The sequence below is a fragment of the Anomaloglossus baeobatrachus genome, chromosome 4, assembly GCF_048569485.1.
Source record: "Anomaloglossus baeobatrachus isolate aAnoBae1 chromosome 4, aAnoBae1.hap1, whole genome shotgun sequence".
Taxonomy (NCBI): domain Eukaryota; kingdom Metazoa; phylum Chordata; class Amphibia; order Anura; family Aromobatidae; genus Anomaloglossus; species Anomaloglossus baeobatrachus.
Genome location: NC_134356.1, coordinates 27,722,360 through 27,744,022, shown reverse-complemented (window position 1 = coordinate 27,744,022; position 21,663 = coordinate 27,722,360). Strand labels below are relative to the sequence as shown.

Here is a 21,663-nt window from a genome sequence, read left to right as displayed (position 1 = left end):
GAGGTTTAATCGCAGATGGCATTTCTGCTTCAATGAAACGGAGAGAGACACAGCTATTGGAAAATAAAATTCTTCTGGCAGCTGTTTATGTGGACCCAAGTCATCGTATACTGCTCGATGATCAACAGCTTACTAAAGGAAAAGAAGCTTTGAGAGCGGTAGCAGTTAGGATGAGCAGGCGCAAGAGGACTTGGGTCCTGACAGTGCTACTGCTGCCATATCTTCATCTTTATCAGATGAGGAGTTTAACTTTGACAAGTATTTGGATGACATGGAGCAGGCAAAGCGTTGCCGCAAGGAAAAATATTTCACTAGGTTTCCTATAGCAGCAGATTGACCAGATTTCAGCAAAATTTTTCACTTGCTCTCAAAGAAATAGAAAAATGCAACCATTCATCAAAACTGATTGTGCATGAGGCAATTCCTTTATACCCGGAAATTGTTAGAGATGTTGCCCATGTGGTTACGGCTTTGCCTCCAACCCCAGTTACTGTAGAGAGGTTGTTCTCTAGCTTAGCTAAATTATTAGGTCAGATTTGAGGTCATCTATGAAGGAGGATCTGATGGAAGCATCTATTTCTTACAACAAATTCATAGACTACACAAATGTTATTTAGTATGTTTTTTTTTAAAACTGTTGTTTGAAGGGCTTTACTGGGCAAATGGCTCGAAGGGAACGTTCCGTCAGAAGACGAGGTAATGAGGCAGATTAAAATGCTACTTAGAATTGAACAGAGGCCAGCAGAAAAAAACAAAGACGGTTTGACCGACACATTCTTTAAAAAATTGAGAAAATTAATGGAAAAACAATGTGAAGCTACAGAAATACAAACAAAAGTTACCCCCTTCACGTATACAGAGTAGTATCTACTAGAAGACATTAAGGGAACATTGGGGAAATTAAAACAAACATAATGTGAAGGTGATAAGAAGGAAAATGATTCATCAAGAGACATGTGGTGATGATAAAATGACAAAATGTGGCGTTGTTGGGTGTTCTTTGTGTGGGCTAGACAGGAGGAAAAGTGTGCTAAGTTGTTGGGGGGGTTATTTTAGAATAGAAGGGGGGGGAAAACAAGGGAAACAGGAGGAATAGTTAATTGCCAATAACCTGTTAATGGACATAGTGAATTCATACTTGCTACAGTTAGGTCCAGAAATATTTGGACAGTGACACAAGTTTTGTTATTTTAGCTGTTTACAAAAACATGTTCAGAAATACAATTATATATATAATATGGGCTGAAATTGCACACTCCCAGCTGCAATATGAGAGTTTTCACATCCAAATCGGAGAAAGGGTTTAGGAATCATAGCTCTGTAATGCATAGCCTCCTCTTTTTAAAGGGACCAAAAGTAATTGGACAAGGGACTCTAAGGGCTGCAATTAACTCTGAAGGCGTCTCCCTCGTTAACCTGTAATCAATGAAGTAGTTAAAAGGTCTGGGGTTGATTACAGGTGTGTGGTTTTGCATTTGGAAGCTGTTGCTGTGACCAGACAACATGCGGTCTAAGGAACTCTCAATTGAGGTGAAGCAGAACATCCTGAGGCTGAAAAAAAAGAAAAAATCCATCAGAGAGATAGCAGACATGCTTGGAGTAGCAAAATCAACAGTCGGGTACATTCTGAGATAAAAGGAATTGACTGGTGAGCTTGGGAACTCAAAAAGGCCTGGGCGTCCACGGATGACAACAGTGGTGGATGATCGCCGCATACTTTCTTTGGTGAAGAAGAACCCATTCACAACATCAACTGAAGTCCAGAACACTCTCAGTGAAGTAGGTGTATCTGTCTCTAAGTCAACAGTAAAGAGAAGACTCCATGAAAGTAAATACAAAGGGTTCACATCTAGATGCAAACCATTCATCAATTCCAAAAATAGACAGGCCAGAGTTAAATTTGCTGAAAAACACCTCATGAAGCCAGCTCAGTTCTGGAAAAGTATTCTATGGACAGATGAGACAAAGATCAACCTGTACCAGAATGATGGGAAGAAAAAAGTTTGGAGAAGAAAGGGAACGGCACATGATCCAAGGCACACCACATCCTCTGTAAAACATGGTGGAGGCAACGTGATGGCATGGGCATGCATGGCTTTCAATGGCACTGGGTCACTTGTGTTTATTGATGACATAACAGCAGACAAGAGTAGCCGGATGAATTCTGAAGTGTACCGGGATATACTTTCAGCCCAGATTCAGCCAAATGCCGCAAAGTTGATCGGACGGCGCTTCATAGTACAGATGGACAATGACCCCAAGCATACAGCCAAAGCTACCCAGGAGTTCATGAGTGCAAAAAAGTGGAACATTCTGCAATGGCCAAGTCAATCACCAGATCTTAACCCAATTGAGCATGCATTTCACTTGCTCAAATCCAGACTTAAGACGGAAAGACCCACAAACAAGCAAGACCTGAAGGCTGCGGCTGTAAAGGCCTGGCAAAGCATTAAGAAGGAGGAAACCCAGCGTTTGGTGATGTCCATGGGTTCCAGACTTAAGGCAGTGATTGCCTCCAAAGGATTTGCAACAAAATATTGAAAATAAAAATATTTTGCTTGGGTTTGGTTTATTTGTCCAATTACTTTTGACCTCCTAAAATGTGGAGTGTTTGTAAAGAAATGTGACAATTCCTACAATTTCTATCAGATATTTTTGTTCAAACCTTCAAATTAAACGTTACAATCTGCACTTGAATTCTGTTGTAGAGGTTTCATTTCAAATCCAATGTGGTGGCATGCAGAGCCCAACTCGTGAAAATTGTGACACTGTCCAAATATTTCTGGACCTAACTGTATATTGTTTAATAAGATGTAATGTACATGAAAATTTGGAATAAAATTTGGTGTTTAAAAAAACAAACTGTTGTTTGCCACTTACATAGTTTATTACATAGTGTTATATATATACTGTATATACGGTACAGACCAAAGGTTTGGACACACCTTCTCATTCAATGAGTTTTCTTTATTTTCATGACTCTAAAAATTGTAGATTCACATTGAAGGCTTCAAAACTATGAATTAAAACATGTGGAATTAAATACTTAAAGTGTGAAACAACTGAAAATGTGTGTTATATTCTAGGTTCTTCACAGTAGTCACCTTTTGCTTCGATTACTGCTTTGCACACTCTTGGCATTCTCTTGATGAGCTTCAAGAGGTAAGCGGGCTTTCACGCTACAATATATCTAACGAGGTGTCGGCGGGGTCACGTCATAAGTGACGCACATCCGGCATCGTTAGTGACGTAGTTGCGTGTGACACCTACGTGCGACCCTGATTGTTCGCAAAAACGTTGATCGCATACACGTCGTTCATTTTCTAAATATTGTTCGTCTTGTTGAACGAAACCGGTATATTGGAACGTTTGACACCCTACCAATGATGAGCCTCATCGTTCTTATGTACGTCATATGCGACGCGGGCGTGTCCTTACACACCATGGCTCATGCCCACCACTATGATTGGCGTCACCGGTGTTTGTGCAACAACTTTGACGCAGATGAAGCCTTTTATTGTCATGACGTCCAAACGCAAAGATCAGGTGAACAGAAATCAATAAATTAAGGACGTATGTGCGTGGCTAGGGCGAGACTTCACACACGCAAGGGTGTGAACTATGTGCGAAGCTACACCTCTTTCATTCCAGGAAAAAGGGAGTAATATGCTGGTGTCATCGTAAACAAGATCTCCTAAATCTAACGAGATATTGATCGATGTGGCATCGTGTAGAATATGCACGTGTGTCAGCTCCTAGACGACCTATGTATGATCTCTGCAGATCATATATACGACCTGGGCGTGTCACATCGCATACGAGATTGCATGTGAAATTGTAGCGTGTAAAGCAGCCTGTAGTCACCAGAAATGGTCTTCCAACAGTGAGAAGGAGTTCCCAGAGATGCTTAGCACTTGTTGGCCCTTTTGCCTTCACTCTGCGGTCCAGCTCACCCCAAACCATCTCGGTTGGGTTCAGCTCTGGTGACTGTGGAGGCCAGGTCATCTGGCGTAGCACCCATCACTCTCCTTCTTAGTCAAATAGCCCTTACACAAACTGGAGGTGTGTTTGGGGTCATTGTCCTGTTGAAAAATAAATGATGGTCCTACTAAACGCAAACCGGATTCTGCTGCAAGATGCTGTGGTAGCCATGCTGGTTCAGTATGCCTTCAATTTTGAATAAATCCCCAACAGTGTCACCAGCAAAGCACCCCCACACATGCTTCACGGTGGGAATCAGCCATGCAGAGTCCATCTGTTCACCTTTTCTACAAAGACACGGTGGTTGAATCCAAAGATCTCAAATTTGGACTCATCAGACCAAAGCACAGATTTCCACTGGTCTAATGTCTATTCCTTGTGTTCTTTAGTCCAAACAAGTCTCTTCTGTTACTTACAGCAAGATGGGCTGCAGTGTCTACATCGCCCAGGCCAAAAACAAGTACTCTACCAGGATACAGCTAAACCCCCACTAGAGTGGAAGCATCACAGGTGCAGGAGGAGCAAATCACACATACACCTCCATGGAATGGAGGAGGGCGATTGCTAGATGATAAAACTGCACACTAGTGGCTTGCATAGAGCGCTGTTCAAATATGCAGATATCACAGTCACAAACCCGCAGCCTATTAGGTGACGCCCATACTATTAGATCAGGCGGGCTGCCAAGCCGTACCCCACCTGTGTATCATACACGGACAGACACTCTACAATCCAAGGCCCAACAGAAAGGGGCCTGGCTGTATCCTGTATAAAAAAATATGAGGTCTCTTCTGCTTGTTGCCTGTCTTTAGCAGTGGTTTCCTAGCAGCTATTTTACCATGAAGGCTGCTGCACAAAGTCTCCTCTTAACAGTTGTTCTAGAGATGAGAAGGTGTGTCCAAACCTTTGGTCTGTACTGTATATATATATATATATATATATATATATATATATATATATATATAAATAACACTATGTCATAAACTATGTAAATGGCAAACAACAGTTTTCAACAAAAACATATTAAATAACATTTAGTATATTGCTTATATTTAAGTGAAAAATGTATTGTAGCACAATGTGAACATCTGACATTTAATCAATGTTATGATACAATAATCAAGATATTTAGATAGAACATAAGATATGTTTATTGGAATACAACTTTAGAACACAAAAAACTGTAATAAATTGTAAATATGTATTACAATATGTCACTATGTAATATATATATATATATACACACACACACACACACACACAAGATATACTGTATATGCAATCTATATTACATAGTGTATTACATATTTACAATTTATTACAGGTTTTTTTGTTCTAAAGTTGTATTAGAATAAATATATTTTATGTTCTATCTAAATATCTTGATTATTGCATCATAAAAATGATTAAATGTCTGATGCTCACATTGTACTACAATACATTTTTCACTTAAATATGAGCAATATATGTCGGAGTCGGTGTCGGTGCAAGGGAAATTGAGGAGTCGGAGTCGGAGTCGAAGGTTTGGCTTACCAACTCCACAGCCCTGATCTATACAGACATCATTTATTAATGATCTTAGGGATCTTCTCATTTATAATATTGAATGATGTTCTCATTTTATTATTTCGGAGTATAATGAAAGATGTGGATTGATATTATGGTTGACCCTGCGGTTTATTTATAACTCATTCTAAAGCTGTATGTGTATAATCTCTGACTCCAGTGTTTTCCTGGGAAGCTGCTTTTTTATAATAACATATGTCTTTGTCTTGTCTATGATGGATGCTATGTAATTTCTGTACTGTGTAACAAATAACGACATAGAGAATTTTTTCATACAAAGTGCATAGAGTCTTTGTCTTGTACTATAAGATGTGTTGCTCAGCATTAAGACTTAAGAAATAAGGGCAATTATTTGAAAGTTATTGGTGTCAATCTGGCACCTGGTACTAATTTCCTTAATTATGTGACAAACCCTATTTGACTGGCAGCGTAACTTTCCAGTTTGCACTGACTTTGCAAAAATGGTGTGCCGTTACAAAGTGACTGAAACCCTCTGGCAGCAGGTTGTCCAGATGAAAGCCAAAGGGGTCACCCATCAGCCATAGCAAGAGAAGTTGGTAATTCCAAGTCTGTAATTTTGAGAATGGTGCACCTTAACAACATCATAAATTCTTTCAAGTCCCCCCAGAAGGCTGATTGCCCTCGAAAGACAAATGCAAGAAGGACAGGATAATGCAGAAAATCTCCATGGGTAATAATTTCAACACTGCAGTTGGAATTGCACAGCAGTCCAGCACTGAACAGGGTAAAGGCCCCGTTACACGGGACGATATATCGGGCGATCTCATGAGCGACGTGACACAACCAGATCGTATTTACGATTTGCCGGTATCGCTCATAGGTCGTTTATTTGCTGTCACATGTAACGATCTCAAAATCGACGCATCAGCGATCAACGATATATTGTTAGACCCAGGCGGTCGTTTGAATGTTGTTCGTCGTTGGCAGGGTGTCAAATGGAGCAATATGTCGGCTACATCCCCAAAAGCGAACAATTTTTTAAAAATGAACGACGTGTCACTGATCCACAATTTTCATCCTATTTGTGTCAGAGTCGCTCGTAGGTGTTACATGCAATGACGTCGCGAACGATGCCGGATTTGCGTCACGGAATCCGTGACCCCGACGACATATCGCCCGATTTATCGTCCCGTGTAACGGGGCCTTAAGGATCTGTCTTGTCTGGTCATACAGTGCCACGAAGTTTAAGAGCATTTGGACTGAAAGCCCACTCTGCAGTGACCAAACCTCTCATTAGCAAAAAAAAATCAAAAGGCTAGACTCACCTTTGGTGAGGAGCATGTTGTGTGGACAGAAGAGAAGTGTCCACAGGTCATTTTAGTGATGAAAGCAAGATTATTTTATTTGGGTCTGATGGGAAACCTTATGTTTGTCAAAAAACTGGGGAAAGACTAAACCCGAAGTGTGTTAAGAAGTCAGTGAAAGGTGGTAGAGGAAGTGTCATACTATTGACTCCTCAGTGTTGATATTGTTTTCTCTGCTGTGACGTGTATGTTCGGATGGACACTTGCCTAGGAGCTGTTACCCTGCCTCCTTCTCTGCCGCTTCCTGCCGCTCACGTCACAGCTGACAGTGGGCCGTATTTACATCTATTCATAGACGCGACGCGCGCATGCGCTGCTCGCGTCTCCTGCGGTAGGGGCTTCGGAGCACTTCCGGGATGAATGGGAGGATGACATTCGTCCTCCTCTTGTTCCTCCCTGTGGTGCTTTGCGGTCTCTGCTCTGGGAGGCGGGGCATCATAACGTGGAGTGCGCCGATTTGCCGATGGATCCCTGAAATTCACTTATAAACCCTCACATGATGCACTTTGGCTATGCCTCCAGATGAAGCCATGCCTGGCGAAACGCGCGTCGAGGCCCTGCCCACCTGCCTTGCCTGTTAGCACCTCTCCAACATGTCTCAAGGTATTTCCTTTTAATATGCTAAATTGTTGACATGTTGTTTGGCCCACGTAGGGAGATAAACACTTGGGTGACTATAATCAGTCCATTATATATTCTTTATTATCTCTCCACCCTTTCACTAATGGTTTTTTGATATTAACCCCTTGTGTCTAGCAGTCTCATGGTGTTTGTGCAACTCTGTGTCTGGCGATTTGTCCATCTGGGTCGCCATCACTGTCTGTCCTTACTTCACGTATAATTAATAAAATTATTTTTGTATTAGACCAAGTACTTGTGTTGGTCTTTTGTATACCCGTGGTCCTCCCTACCATCTTGCTTATTTGTGGATTGGTCACTGGGGCTTTTTTGGTTTGGTTGCTTAAATTTAGACCTTCCTTATAAGGGAAGTTGTAGGTTTATAATAAACTGAGTAATGACGTCCCAAGGATTCTGGAGGCGATGCAGCTCAAGTCAAAGGCCACTCCGTCGGGAGAAATTCAGCTAGGAGACTGCTCGGAAGACGTCCCCTGGATGAGGACGAGGACCCCGACGTGCAAGGCACGGAACAGTGACCGGTATGCACCACCTGTTTGTTTTAAGTGTAACAAGCCACTACGCACACAGTTGTTCTTTAAACAGGTCACCCCTGGGGCCAAGGGCCAATCCCCAGATCCACGCCATTCTGACCAGCCAATTCCTAAAGATGATGCAGATCTGTTCATCTAATGACAAATTTGAGGCTCAGTCGGACGATCTTGGGCGACGTTTCCAGGAGCGGGGTTACAGTAAGAGGATGATTAAGAAGGGTTATTTAAGGGCTAGGAGTACACCCAGGACACAGCTTCTCACATATCGACCCAAGAAGGACTCCACTGATAATTGAGCCGAGGTTCATTGGCACCTTTAATCATAAGTGGGGCAACATGAGGGAGATTCTCCGCAGACACTGGCCGGTTCTATTATCGCATCCACTGCTGTTGGGGGTCCTGTTGGATGCTCCACTCATGACAGCGATACGATCCCGTAACATCAATGACATATTGGTAAGAAGTCATTACGTACCAGATATCCGGAATCCTTTCAGCACTCGTGGTTTTACATGTCGCCATTGTATGGCCTGTACAAACATAATCCGTAGCAAAACCTTTTGCTCCTCAGATGGCAAGAAAACATATGATGATATACGCAAATATATCACATGTGGCACTACACATGTGTATTATGCCACTTGCCTGTGCTCCCTAATCTAAATGGGGCTGACCTCACGGGAGCTCTGCGTTAGGGTCAGGAAGCACGTACGCGATATTGGGGCAGCTGCGGCAGTTGAAGATTGGACTTTAATTAAAACTCTCTCCCGTCACTTCAAAAGACATCATGCTTGTGATTCCACACAGCTCCAAGTGCGGGGGATTGATACGGTCAGCTCTGGATCCAGAGGTGTAAACTTAAAGAAAAAACTTGCGCAATGTGAAGCACTATATATACTCCGGTTCTCCTTGTTATATTGTTAGAATGGAATAAGTGCTGGCTACAGATTGACCCCAGTTGGGGGATCTGTAGATCCACACAAATTATATGATTATGAGGAAAATAATTCTCATTCAGTGAAGTGAGCCTGCACTTTTGTGTTCAATGTTTCACGAACGATACATCCAAGCACCCACGATATTTGGCTGAGAACAGCGAGTATCCAAGCACCCTGATGCTTGATCGAGTGCCAAGCAGTGTCGAACATGCTCCCCATCATTTACTCAATACTAATCATAGGCGAGCAGTTCAGTGCTCGGTTTTCATAATGATAACTGAATACTACGATACTTGAGTGCTCATTATGGGCATAATATGTAAACTCCTTGTAGATGTTGTGTTTGGTGGTTTTTCAAGCAACAGTGCTAACCACTGAGCTACAGTACAGTGCTAACCAATGTGTCACTGTACAGTGCTAACTACTTGTTAAATCTAAGAAATCTAATTTTAATAATTAATATTTTGAGTGTGTATTTTGCAAATCAAAAGAAATCTGTGGAGCCTCTGTTAGGAGTATCGACACAGAAAATAGCCAGCTATCCCTCCGGGAAGGACCTAGACAAAGAGTGGCTCTTTTTAGGAGACCACCATAACCACCATATTAAGTGGCCCTTTTAGTCAATATCCAACTCTTTGACAAGTTAAAGATATGACAAGGGAAATACCAAGGCCAGGTATCTATCCATAGACAGCTGTTTCGGGGTGTTGCCCCTCATCAGTGTGGAGAAGGATTCTGGCTAGGTGGGAGCAATGCCTAGTAGACCAGCAAGACAAAACAATCACTGATCTTGGGGAGTCCAGCCAGAGAAAACACTGCCGGCAGCCAACAAAAACACTCAACACAGTGAAATCCCAGGTGCATTGCCCCCTGGGAAGTATACAAATCAAAAAAGGTCCATGGAGCCTCTGTTAGGAGTCTCGACACAGAAAATAGCCAGATATCCCTCCGGGAAGGACCTAGACAAAGAGTGGCTCTTTTTAGGAGACCACCATAGCCACCATATTAAGTGGCCCTTTTAGTCAATATCCAACTCTTTGACAAGTTAAAGATATGACAAGGGAAATACCAAGGCCAGGTATCTATCCATAGACAGCTGTTTCGGGGTGTTGCCCCTCATCAGTGTGGAGAAGGATTCTGGCTAGGTGGGAGCAATGCCTAGTAGACCAGCAAGACAAAACAATCACTGATCTCGGGAAGACCAGCCAGAGAAAACACTGCCAGCAGCCAACAAAGGCGCACAAGACAGTGAAATCCTAGGTGCATTGCCCCCTGGGAAGTATACATATCAAAAAAGGTTCATGGAGCCTCTGTTAGGAGTTTCGACACAGAAAATAGCCAGATATCCCTCCAGGAAGGACCTAGCCAAGGACCTAGCCTAGGATTTCACTGTGTTGAGCGCCTTTGTTGGCTGCCGGAAGTGTTTTCTCTGGCTGCTCTCCCTGAGATCAGTGATTGTTTTGTCTTGCTAGTCTAGTAGGCATTGCTTCCACCTAGCCAGAATCCTACTCCACACTGATGAGGGGCAACACCCTGAAACAGCTGTCTGTGGATGGATACCTGGGTATTTCCCTTGTCATATCTTTAAACTCGTCAAAGAGTTGGATATTGACTAAAAGGGCCACTTTATATGGTAGTTATGGTGGTTCCTAAAAAGAGCCACTCACTGGCTAGGTCCTTCCCGGAGGGATATCTGGCTATTTTCTGTGTCGAGACACCTTTTTTTGATTTGCATACTTCGCAGGGGGCAATGCACCTAGGATTTCACTGTGTTGAGCGCCTTTGTTGGCTGCCGGCAATATTTTCTCTGGTTGGTCTCCCCGAAATCAGTGATTGTTTTCAGTCTGTATTTTGTGCATATATGCTGACATTGCTTTGTCTAGGTATAATTTTGGAACAGGGCTTACATCATGTGTATACCAGGATTACCTATAATGAACAAAGGCAGGTGCCAGTAGCCATATAAATATCCATCACATGAAACACACAGGGGGGGCTCACTCACTTGGGGGATCATTGCTGCAGCAACACATGGAGAGCAGAAGCAAGACACCTCGATGGATGCACGTGTATGAGGCCTACAGGAGGACCTAACCCATACAGGAACCAGATAGAAGAAAGTAATGAACTTTACTGATTTATTAAGAGAAATTGACTATTATTTATAATAATCTTCAAACAAGCCATCATGTAAGCTAAAGAACAATATTATTTTTTCCTTTTCTGTAACTGATCAACATACACGCTTTTATTTTTTGTCAATAATTTTTATTCTATATAAAATACATCTATTTATTTTTAAATCTTAAGTCTATCTTCCTTGAATCCTCATTGCGTACTTACTTAGAAATATAAGTAAGACATTATTTTTTTAAAACCACTGAGCCACCGTACAGTGCTAACAACTGAGCCAACCACTGAGCCACCATACAGTGCTAACAACTGAGCCACCATAAGGTGCTAACCACTAAGACACCGTGCTACTAATCAAATACTTTTTCAAAGCACTGCAGATGGCATAGCGGCTTTTAAACCCCACACAGCCCTGGTGCGACAGTGCCACATCTGATCATCCATCAATATGTAACCAGCCTCCAATATACCACAGTGCACACAAGGAGACACATGACAAAGTAGTAAGATTACAGAATTATGTCAGTTTATTATCCTGCCTGTAACATTAGATATAAGACAAATGTGAGGATTACAAGAGAAGGAAAAAACTAAATCACCAAAATGATAGAAATCCAAAAGTAGTCAACATGAAGCACAACTACAATCCTTGTTCTATAAGAAAGAAATTACATTTTACACCTAAATGACCAGGCAAAATTTTTAAAATCTGACCAGTGTCACTTTATGATGTAATAATACCTGATCGCTTCAAAGAATCACAATAACTCTGACAAATCTGAAAATATTGGCATTTTGGCCAAATTTTGAAAATGTTGCAATTTTCAAACTTTCAATTTTTATATCCTTAATCCAGTTTGTCATGCTGCACAAAATAATGAATATAACATTCCCCACACGTCTACTTTACATCTACATCATTTTTGAAACGTCATTTTATTTTGTTGGGATGTTAGAACTGTTAAAAGTTTAGCAGCAATTTGTGAATTTTTCAAGAAATTTGTAAAACCTGTTTCTTTAGGGACCTTATTCAGATTAAATGAACTTTGAGGGATCTATATAGTGATGCCATTTTAAAACCGCACCCCTCAAATAGTTCAAAACTGCTGTCAGGAATTTTTCTTAACCCTTCAGATGCATCACTTGCCCCTGATGAAGCCGATATGCTTGGGGTTGTACACCACTCTGCCGCATGCATTTTTTCCTGATCACCTCAGTACGGTATTTTTTTCATTAGCAGGAATAATAAAAACCAGCAATTCAGTAAGGCCTAAGACACACGGTAATACGGAGCAATACGGATAAAAAATTGCATTCCACTCGGACCAATATTACTCTATGGGGCAGCTCCAATGAGCGATTATTTTTTCAGCCCTAATTGGACCGGGAAAAAAGTTGCAGCATGCTGCGGGTGCAATGCGAGCTTCTTTCATTCGCACTCATTTAAGTCTATGGGGGGTGAGAGAAACATCGCATTGCTCTTGCGTTACATCGGTGTGATTCTCGCATCAGCCGGCAACGGAGGAGATAGGAAGATAAATCCCTCCCCTCCGCAGTGCCGATCCCCTCTACGCAACGCCGGCTCTACCCCCGCATCTGTGGTCTGATCGCATGATCGGACCACAGTCACATGACCCTCGCTTCACGATCGGCTCCCGCTGTGCTAAGAGCGTCAGCCGAGTGTCATACGAGGACTCGCAGTAATCCCCGTGTGGCCTCAGCCTTATTATTTTTATTTTCATTTTTTGCGCGGTTCACCGTGCGGTAAAAGTGATAAAATCGATTTATTCTCCGGCTCAGTATTATGACAGCACTGTCATATTTATATAGCTTTTCTATGCTTTGGTACTTTTACACACGAAAAACTTATCTTTTCCAAAACTTAAAGGGAACCTGTCACCAGTTTTTTGCCCTATAAGCTGCGGCCACCACCAGTGGGCTCTTATATACAGCATTCTAGCATGTGAGTATTATAAAGTGTTTTTTTATGTTCTACACAGAGGCCATGCTAGAATGCTGTATATAAGAGCCCGATGGTGGTGGCCGCGGCTTATAGGCCAAAAAACTGGTTCCCTTTAATTTGTTTTTGCATCGCCATATTCTGAGAGCTGTAATTTTTTATTCTTTTGCTAAATGAGCCATATTAGGGATTTTTATTTCTGTGGGACAGTTTGCCGTTTTCATTTTTATCATTTTTTTAAATCGCTTTTCATTCAATTTTTTATGTTGTCAGTATGATGAAAAAGCGTGTTGTTGTTGTTTTTTTTTTTTACAGTGTGGTCTGTATGGAATAAATAAACTGACAGTTTTATAATTTCGGTCGTTCCAGACTCGGTAATACAAATTATGTGTAAGGTTTTTTTTTTTAGTATATTTTTGATTTAACACAAAGGCTGCGATTTTAGTGGCAAAATGGGTTTTTGTAATTTGTGTGCACTTTTTTCTTTGTTTTTTTAATTTATTTTTTACATATTTTCTTATCCATTTTTTACTTTTGCACTTAGGCCTAAGACACACGGCATGAAAATCGGACAGAGTGGAATGTGATAAAACATCCCATTCCACTCGGACCAATATTAGCCTATGTGTCAGCACCCCTGAGCGATTATTTTCTCAGCCCCAACTGGACCGAGAAAACAATCGCAGCATGCTGCGACTGTAATGCGATCCTTCTTTCTCTTGCACCCATTCAAGTCTATGGGGCGAGAGAAAGATCACACTGCACTCGCAGTACACCGTGTACTGCGAGTGCAGAGCGAGGATGGCAATAGCCAGCAACGGAGGAGTGAGGGAGATAAATCCCTCCCTCTCCTCCTCCATGCCGGCTCGCCCCTCCTCCCTGCAGCTGAGGTCCGATCGCATGATTGGACCTCAGTCGCAGTGACACTTGCATGACACTCGGCTCGCGCTGGCAGCACAGCGGGAGCCAAGTGTCATGCGAGGATAGCAGTAGATCCCCGTGTGGCCCCGGCCTTAGTCCCACTCTGGGACATGAATATTTTTTAATTTGATCATTGATCTCATGCACCGCTGTACTCGTTTAAAGCCATGCAGTCCTGTCAGTTGTTCCCTGACAGAGCCTTTTAGACCCTGCTTATAGCAAGATCCAACAAGCCACCGTACCCAGGGCAATGATCGGCACCCTCAATTGCGATCGCATGGGGCGATCATGTCAAAGGGGGGCCTTTAACCCCTTTTAACCGAGATACCTGCCAGTGTCAGCTGCCACAAAGGGTGTTGTACACTTATTCCAGATCGCTGTTTTAAAATGGCGATGAGGGATAAGGCCCCTTTCAATACGTATTGATGGTCGTTAAGGAGTTAAAAGTGTATTATGATAGTAAGTAAATCTTATTGTATTATGTAAAGTTACACATTCTGCTTTTAATCATTCTATATTAATTCCTTGCCATTTACAATATCTTTGCTTGCTGACACTGAATATGAACCTCCATTGTTTACTACCATGAGATAAATATCAGTCCTGTTCATGTGATGGACACACGGCTCGTTACAGACCAATTATCAGATTTGTGTCCCATCAGGATGGTGTTAAAAATGGAAATGAAGTCATTTACATGATGTCACCAGTAACTGGGCAAATTTCTTGCAACATTCTTCAGCTGCAGATTCTAAGCCGGCTACCACCCTGTGAGGTATTCCTGTCATATACATATAATACAGCATGAAGGGGCTCGGAGAAGGCGGCAGTGAAGGTGTGTAAGTGTCTTATGGGGTCACACAGCTCATAAAAGGACAACTGCCCGGCCTCATAATCCAGACAGATCCTGACTCTATCACTGGAGATCTTGTGATGTAACCGGATCAGTTTCCTGTCATGCATCACTGCATACTGAGATTCACAGTTCCTCAAACACCAGGACTTGTTATTATCTCCAATGTCTGACTGATCTCTCTTCCTTTCCATACTGGGATAACATATCCCCACCCTCCAATTCCCGAATGTCAAGTAACCCCTGCTCTGTGATCTACTGATCTCCACATCCCAGTAATGTCGTCCTGAGGTAAATCGCCTTGTGCTTATCACCTGATCATACTGGAATCTCTCTGCTGTTTCTGGACGTCGCTGATAATCTGTTGTCCAGGTCGCAGTTTTCAGGTTGTCTGATATAAGGACATAATTAGCAGCCGTGTTTATATCCAGTAATATGTCTGCAGGATGCGTCACATAGATCCCGCACCTTATACCTGTTATTACCTCACATAATGTGTGTAATGTGTGTGAGATCACAGCCACATCCAGGTCATCTCCATCATGGAGCTGTTTATCATATCTCCATATGTCCTCATCACCTCCCTCCTCCTCAGGATCACACAAGTCCCCGGTGTCTGGTTCCTGTAAGATGGTCAGTGGATCAGTCATGTTACACAGCTCCTCAATGTGCCTCATCTTCCTGGACAACTCTTTCTTCTTTATTTCCAGTTTCTTGATCAGAGCAGACAGTGACAGTGACTCTTCCTTTTCCTGCCTGGAGATCTCACTCAGGACCTTCTTCTCCAGGTCGTCCAGTCGTCTTCTCATGTCTGTACACAGGGCAGTGACTCTCTTGGCTTCTCCAGCTGTTTTTTCTTGAGCTTTTCTCCTCCAGTCCTGCAGTCTCCGAACTCTTTCCTCAGTGTCATCTCTGTTTGTGGTCAGTTTCTGGATGACATTCCTCAGTTTCTTTTTTTTCTTCTCTGAGGCCTCATCCACTGACTCCACCCGGTGTCCCCGATGTTCTCCGGCCGATCTGCAGGATGCACAGATGCAGGCAGTGTCCTCAGTGCAGTAATATTCTAGGATCTTCTTATGGACAGAACATTTCCTTTTCTCCAGAGAAGTGCTGGGATCAGATAAGACGTGTTGTGGTGATTTTCTGTGAGATCTCAGGTGTTTCTCACACAAAGAAGCCTTACAGTGTAGACAGAATCTAACCGCAGGAACAGGAGAGTCCACACAGTAAGTGCAGCAGATCCCGATTTTCGTCTGTGCTGGTTGAGTAAACAGTAAATTCTTTACTATGTTCCTCAGAGCGAAGTTCCTCATCAGCGCCGGACGCTCCTGAAACTTTTCTCTGCATTCAGGACAGGAATAAACTCCAGACCCGTCCTGTGTATCCAGCACACGATCAATACAGACCCGGCAGAAGTTGTGTCCACATCTCAGCATTATAGGATCTGTATAATAGCACAAACAGTTGATGCAGAGCAGGTCGTCTCTCAGACCAGCAGACGCCATGGCTGACGGAAGGCGGAAGAAGGAGGGAGAAATGAAACTGAATGTGTCTGACGCTGGGTAAATAGCAGAGTTTGGCTACACCCACTCACTTAACATTTAAAAGATGCAGAATTTTTTTGTTTTTATCTTTTCTAACGTCTTATTTTTTACCTCAATTTAAGCCTTTTTTTTGCAGGAGTTGTATTTGCTTTGTGTACTTATGTAAAGAATAACTTTTATTACATTTTTTGGTGGAGAGTGTGATTGAGAAAAGTAACAATTCCATCATTTTTCTGAATTCATTTTTTTAGGGTTATTATGTGTAGCCTGCTAGCGTTACACTAGTGTTATTAGTGATGAGCGAGCAGTAAAATATTGATGCTTTTGTCAGAATGACCAGTGAAGAATTTGTTAAAATTCCAAAGAATTACAAGGGACATAATCAGAGAAAAGAGATTAACTCCTTCACGACTGTGAGACGTACCGTTACGTCCTATTTTAATGTTGCTTTGTAGCGCCCCACGGGGCAGGTGATTTAATCTACTCGTCGCTGGGTTGGGGATGAAGAGCCTCTGCGATGTTACGGGGTGACCTGGCCCAGTTCCGTTGCCCCGACATGTACAAAAAGGAGGGTGGTAGGAAGGATGATGGTGGTAAGGCCGCTTTACGCGCTGCGATATCGTTACCGATATCGCTAGCATGAGTACCCTCCCCCATCGGTTGTGCGACATGGGCAAATCGCTGCCCGTGGCGCACAACATCGCTCAGAACCGTCACACTACTTACCTTCCCTGCGACGTCGCTGTGACCGGCGAACCGCCTCCTTTCTAAGGGGGCGGTGCATTCGGCGTCACAGCGACGTCAGTAAGCGGCCGCCCAATAGCAGAGGAGGGGCGGAGATGAGCGGGACGAACATCCCGCCACCTTGTTCCTTCCTCATTGCTGGCGGGACACCGGTAAGGAGAGGTTCCTCGTTCCTGCGGTGTCACACGTAACGATGTGTGCTGCCACAGGAACGACGAACAACATCGTTACTGCAGCAGCAACAATAATCGAGATTAGGGGGGGATTTCACCGATTAGCGATTTTGAACGTTTTTGCAACGATTCAAAATCGCTAATAGGTGTCACACGCAACGTCATCGCTAACGTGTCCGGATGTGCGTCACACATTTTGTGACCCCAACGAGATCGCTTTAGCGATGTCTTAGCGTGTAAAGCGGCCTGTAGTTGGAAGTGGAGGATGTGGAGGGTGAGGAAAGTCTTTAGATAATCATGACGCCACCTGTGGTATGCGGCCAGGCAGGCGGACGCCGCTGCAGGCTCTCTCACCGGGGCAGATGTTGGGTGCAGCCGGGATGGTATCGCTCCCCTCAGGCGGAGCGGGCCCTGGGAGTGTTGAGGAGAGCCATTGGATCAAATACTTAATTAACCTCTTCACAGAGGATTGTGGGAAGTGTGTCGATTTCCCTTACATGATCCAGGTTTTCAGAGAGAACTAAGATGGCCACTGATGACATCATAGACCCTCCCATCAGCATGGATCCTTCAGATGATGACATAGACCCTCCTATCAGCATGGATCTGTCCCATGATGTCATAGACCTGCCTACAATGATGCCCAACAATCAGCTCATAGACTAACACTTTGTTCAAGCCTCTGACCAATGGACACATCCAAGTATGCCCACTGTAGGGCTGACCATGCCCCTTTTCTTAGTTTTTACAAGAGTATGTTTTTGGAATAAACCTGTCTGTTTCTGGGCCGACCTTGGTCGAGGAAAGATGAATATCCGACTGTGTGTCTGATCTCATTTTTTAAGCATGCACTCGATCCACACCAATTAGAATCAGGCAGCAGACAACTTGTGGAACTTTCTAAGAGATCACTTTAACAGGAGGATGGCGGGGGCAGGGCAGTCCCCGGGAATGCCGGAGTGCAGGGCGACGGCAATCAGAGTCAGAGTCAATAAGTGCGGGTTCCAGGTCTTTACTTACTGGTTCAACGCCGCACCCCGGGTACTGGTCTCCACCGTGATGGGCTCCGGTAAATCCCGGATAGGTCAGAGGTTAGGTCTGGTATGGCACTCTCTGTGGGTTTCTCCTTCTCTAAGATACGCTGTGGCATAAAGCACCTTGGAGACCCCTTTGATTGTTTAAGTGTCCCAGCATATCGCAGGTGAAGTGGATCCTCGCCTTGGGACGAGCCGCTGAACTTCATCCTGGATCCAGTGTATCACTATGCCTCGAGCTATTTGGGTGGTGGACAGGAGACTTGAAATCTTTCCATCCTGAAGATTTGTCAGCCACCGTGAAGTATAACTTGCCCTGGGGCTCTGCACCCTGTAGTAGCCCCAGTCCCATTGAAGCAATGAAGTTCTCCTTCAGCGACCGCTGTTGAACTCCTCCATCACACAAGATCTACCGGTACCGGACTCCTCCTCCTGGTGTCTCCAGCCTGCACCCGGTCTGGCCGATTCTACCCAAAGGAGCTCTGAAGCACGTCCTTCAGATGACTGTGTTGTTCTGTGTGCCAGACTGATCTGAAGTAATTCTGTCTCTGCTCCTGTATTTTCCTGTGCTCCCCCCTCCCTCTGAGTGAGTCACCAAGCTAGGGACTTTCCAGTTGTCATGATAATCACCTCTGTTCTAATTAGTGAAAAACACCTGCTGTCTGTGTAAGGCTATGTTCACATTTCCGTTGTTTTGCATTAGTCACATGCGTTGCTTGACTGATGCATTGTACAACGGGTAACAAGATATGGAATTGATTGTCATGAGAAAGTGGATTCTGGCTTTTGAGAGCGATCAGCTGATCGCCCGGCGGCCGGCTTTTCAGAGCGATCAGCTGATCGTTGTCTCTCTCTATCAGCTGATCGCTCTGAAAAGCCACCAGCCGGGAGATCAGCTGATCGGTCTGAAAAACTGGTGGCCGGCTTTTGAGAGCTATCAGCTGATCGCCCGGCGCCTGGCTTTTCAGAGCAATCAGCTGATCGTTCAGCGACCGGCTTTTCAGCTGATTGCTCTCAAAATGCGGCCGCCGGGCGATGATTTCAGTTTAAAACTTGCGTGGGGTGGGGGAAGAGAAAGAGAGAAACTGATTTTACATGATTTTGGACTGCACTGGAATCCATCGCATGACGTAGGATAACGGAATCCTGCACCATAGACTTACATTATGCCTCCTAACGGATTCCAACGGAATCCTGCGGGGTGCATTTTTTTGCCACATTGAAAAACGTTGCATGCTGCATCCCTCCCACCCGACGGTCAGTCAGTAAACGACTGATGCGCCGTGCGGCGGATGCAACGCAGGGTCATCAGTCACAATCCGCCGCTCATAGAAGTCTATGGGAAACAACGGAATCCGCCAAACGGATTGCGTTGTTTATCAGATTGTGACTGATCCTAAACAACGGAAATGTGAACATAGCCTAATGTATAGGAAACTGTCTGACTCATTCCCTGGCTGTGATAAGCATACTATGGCACAGGTTGTTGTATAAGAGAGACAAACCAGACACCAATCTCCCCATACCCGGGATGGATACTGTACCTCAATTGAGATGCAGTACCCTGTGGCGACCAAAAGCCTCAGGGGCGCCACAGCTTAAAGTGAACCTGTCAGGTCCAATACGCACCCAGAAAGGGGACTCCGGATCATGCCCAGTGCGCATCCATCCGCCATCGGATGCCATCAACAGTGAGGTATGTGCAGCGTTGCAGTACATTCATTAGCATGTTAGAACGACCACAGGGGCGTGCTAACATGCTATGTGGGCCGACTAGGTAAGGGAAGTAACACCCTTGGAACTAGTTTCTGCGCTCATTATCATATAAGAAATGATCTTTAGAAATACTTTTTCTAAATATCTGTTTATTTATGCTAGTGTAAACAGAAACAGTTAGGCAGGGATTAGCAATATGCACCCAGAACTGCTTGTGGTTTTAGGTGCATATTGCACCTTACAGGTTCACTTTAACGATCAGGGACATAACGGTACATCCAAAATAACGCGGAAGCACAGGGAACCATGACAGGGGATTGGGAGAGGGTCCGCTCTCCCTCTCCCCTCTGATTGGGACTTCTGCAGTGTAATCGCAAGGGTCCGATCCTTTTCATGGTGACCCGAGGTAGTCATGATGATTTCCGGCTCACCTGTATGCTGGGAGCTTACGCAGAGTCTGTGTGCTTATGCCTGCTGCATGATCTCACAGACTCCCAGTGCAGCGCTGACAGCTGCGATGTCCTGCAGTGATCGAGCACTGCAGAACATTCTACCTGCTATCAGAGAACTGTGGGGTGCTGTCCCGTAAAGAAACTAAGTGCAAAAGTAAAAAACAGTTAAAAAAGGTAAAAATGTAAAAAAAAACCAGAAAATAAAGAACAAAAAACTAAAAGTTCCAATAAGTAGTTATATAAGTAGTTATATTTGTTTAATAAAAATAAAATAAGCAAAAAAGGGAAACATGTTTGGCATTGCTGCGTCCGAAACAACCCGAGCTATTAAACTGTCACACTAGTTAGCCCATGCAGTGAACAAGGTAAAGAAATAAATAAAAATTAGCAAAAACTATGTCTTTGCAGCATACAGCTGTATGGTGCTGTTTGTTCTTGATTCTGCCTCACAAAAAGTGGAATAGAAAGCGATCAAAAGTTATTATCACAAAAAATGGTGCCAATAAAAACTGGAACTCATCCCGAAAAAAACAAGTCCTCACATGACTCAGTTGGCAGAAAAATAAAAAAACTGTAGCCTTGAAAATCTGGTGATGCCAAAGACCTTCGTTTTGTCAAAAACGTGTTTTAGTGTGATAGTCACCAAACCTAAAAAAACTATATAACCCTCACATCACTGTAATTGTACTGACCGGAGGAATAAAGCCGCCTAATCACCAATACCGCAAGGTGAACAGCTTAAATAAAATAAATAAAGCCAATTCTTCAACTGCTATTGATTTATTCATTGTGTCTTTAAAAGATCGCGGTACGGCGCGGCTCATATTTATCCAGCGCTCTACGCTCAGCGCTTGCACTGGGATTACGTGTAAGGCTACGTGCCCACAATGAGGAATAGCAGTGTATTGGACGCAGTGTGTTTTCACTACATCCAAACATTGTGCAGTACAAGCACAGTGGATGGATTGATAGAAATTCCGTGCACACTGTGCTTATTTTCTCTGCAGCATAAACTGACATGCAGCACGGCTTCCCTAGATGCAGCATGTCAATTTATGCTGCGGAGACGCGAGTGTCCTCATCTAGGAAAATAATTTGCTGCCTCATTAGTGAATAGATCTGTCAGGGGTTTCACCTGTATTGCATATTTCGGG

General features: G+C 43.6%; 2 protein-coding genes across 2 annotated transcripts in view; one reads left to right on the top strand and one right to left on the bottom strand.

The window, feature by feature from the left end:
- The window catches only part of LOC142303013 (uncharacterized), a 126,314-nt gene that overhangs the window by 18,092 nt on the left and 86,559 nt on the right, over positions 1 to 21,663 (top strand). The window lies entirely within an intron of this gene.
- LOC142302998 (E3 ubiquitin/ISG15 ligase TRIM25-like) lies at positions 11,465 to 16,363 on the bottom strand. The gene has a single exon (XM_075344099.1). It carries the CDS (start codon positions 16,349 to 16,351, stop codon positions 14,732 to 14,734), a length of 1,620 nt encoding a protein of 539 aa, XP_075200214.1. The 5' UTR covers positions 16,352 to 16,363; the 3' UTR covers positions 11,465 to 14,731.

What these genes read in the sequence shown, in the direction of transcription:
- LOC142302998 (XM_075344099.1), bottom strand. Translation starts at nt 16,351, where the DNA reads ATGGCGTCTGCTGGTCTGAGAGACGACCTGCTCTGCATCAACTGTTTG.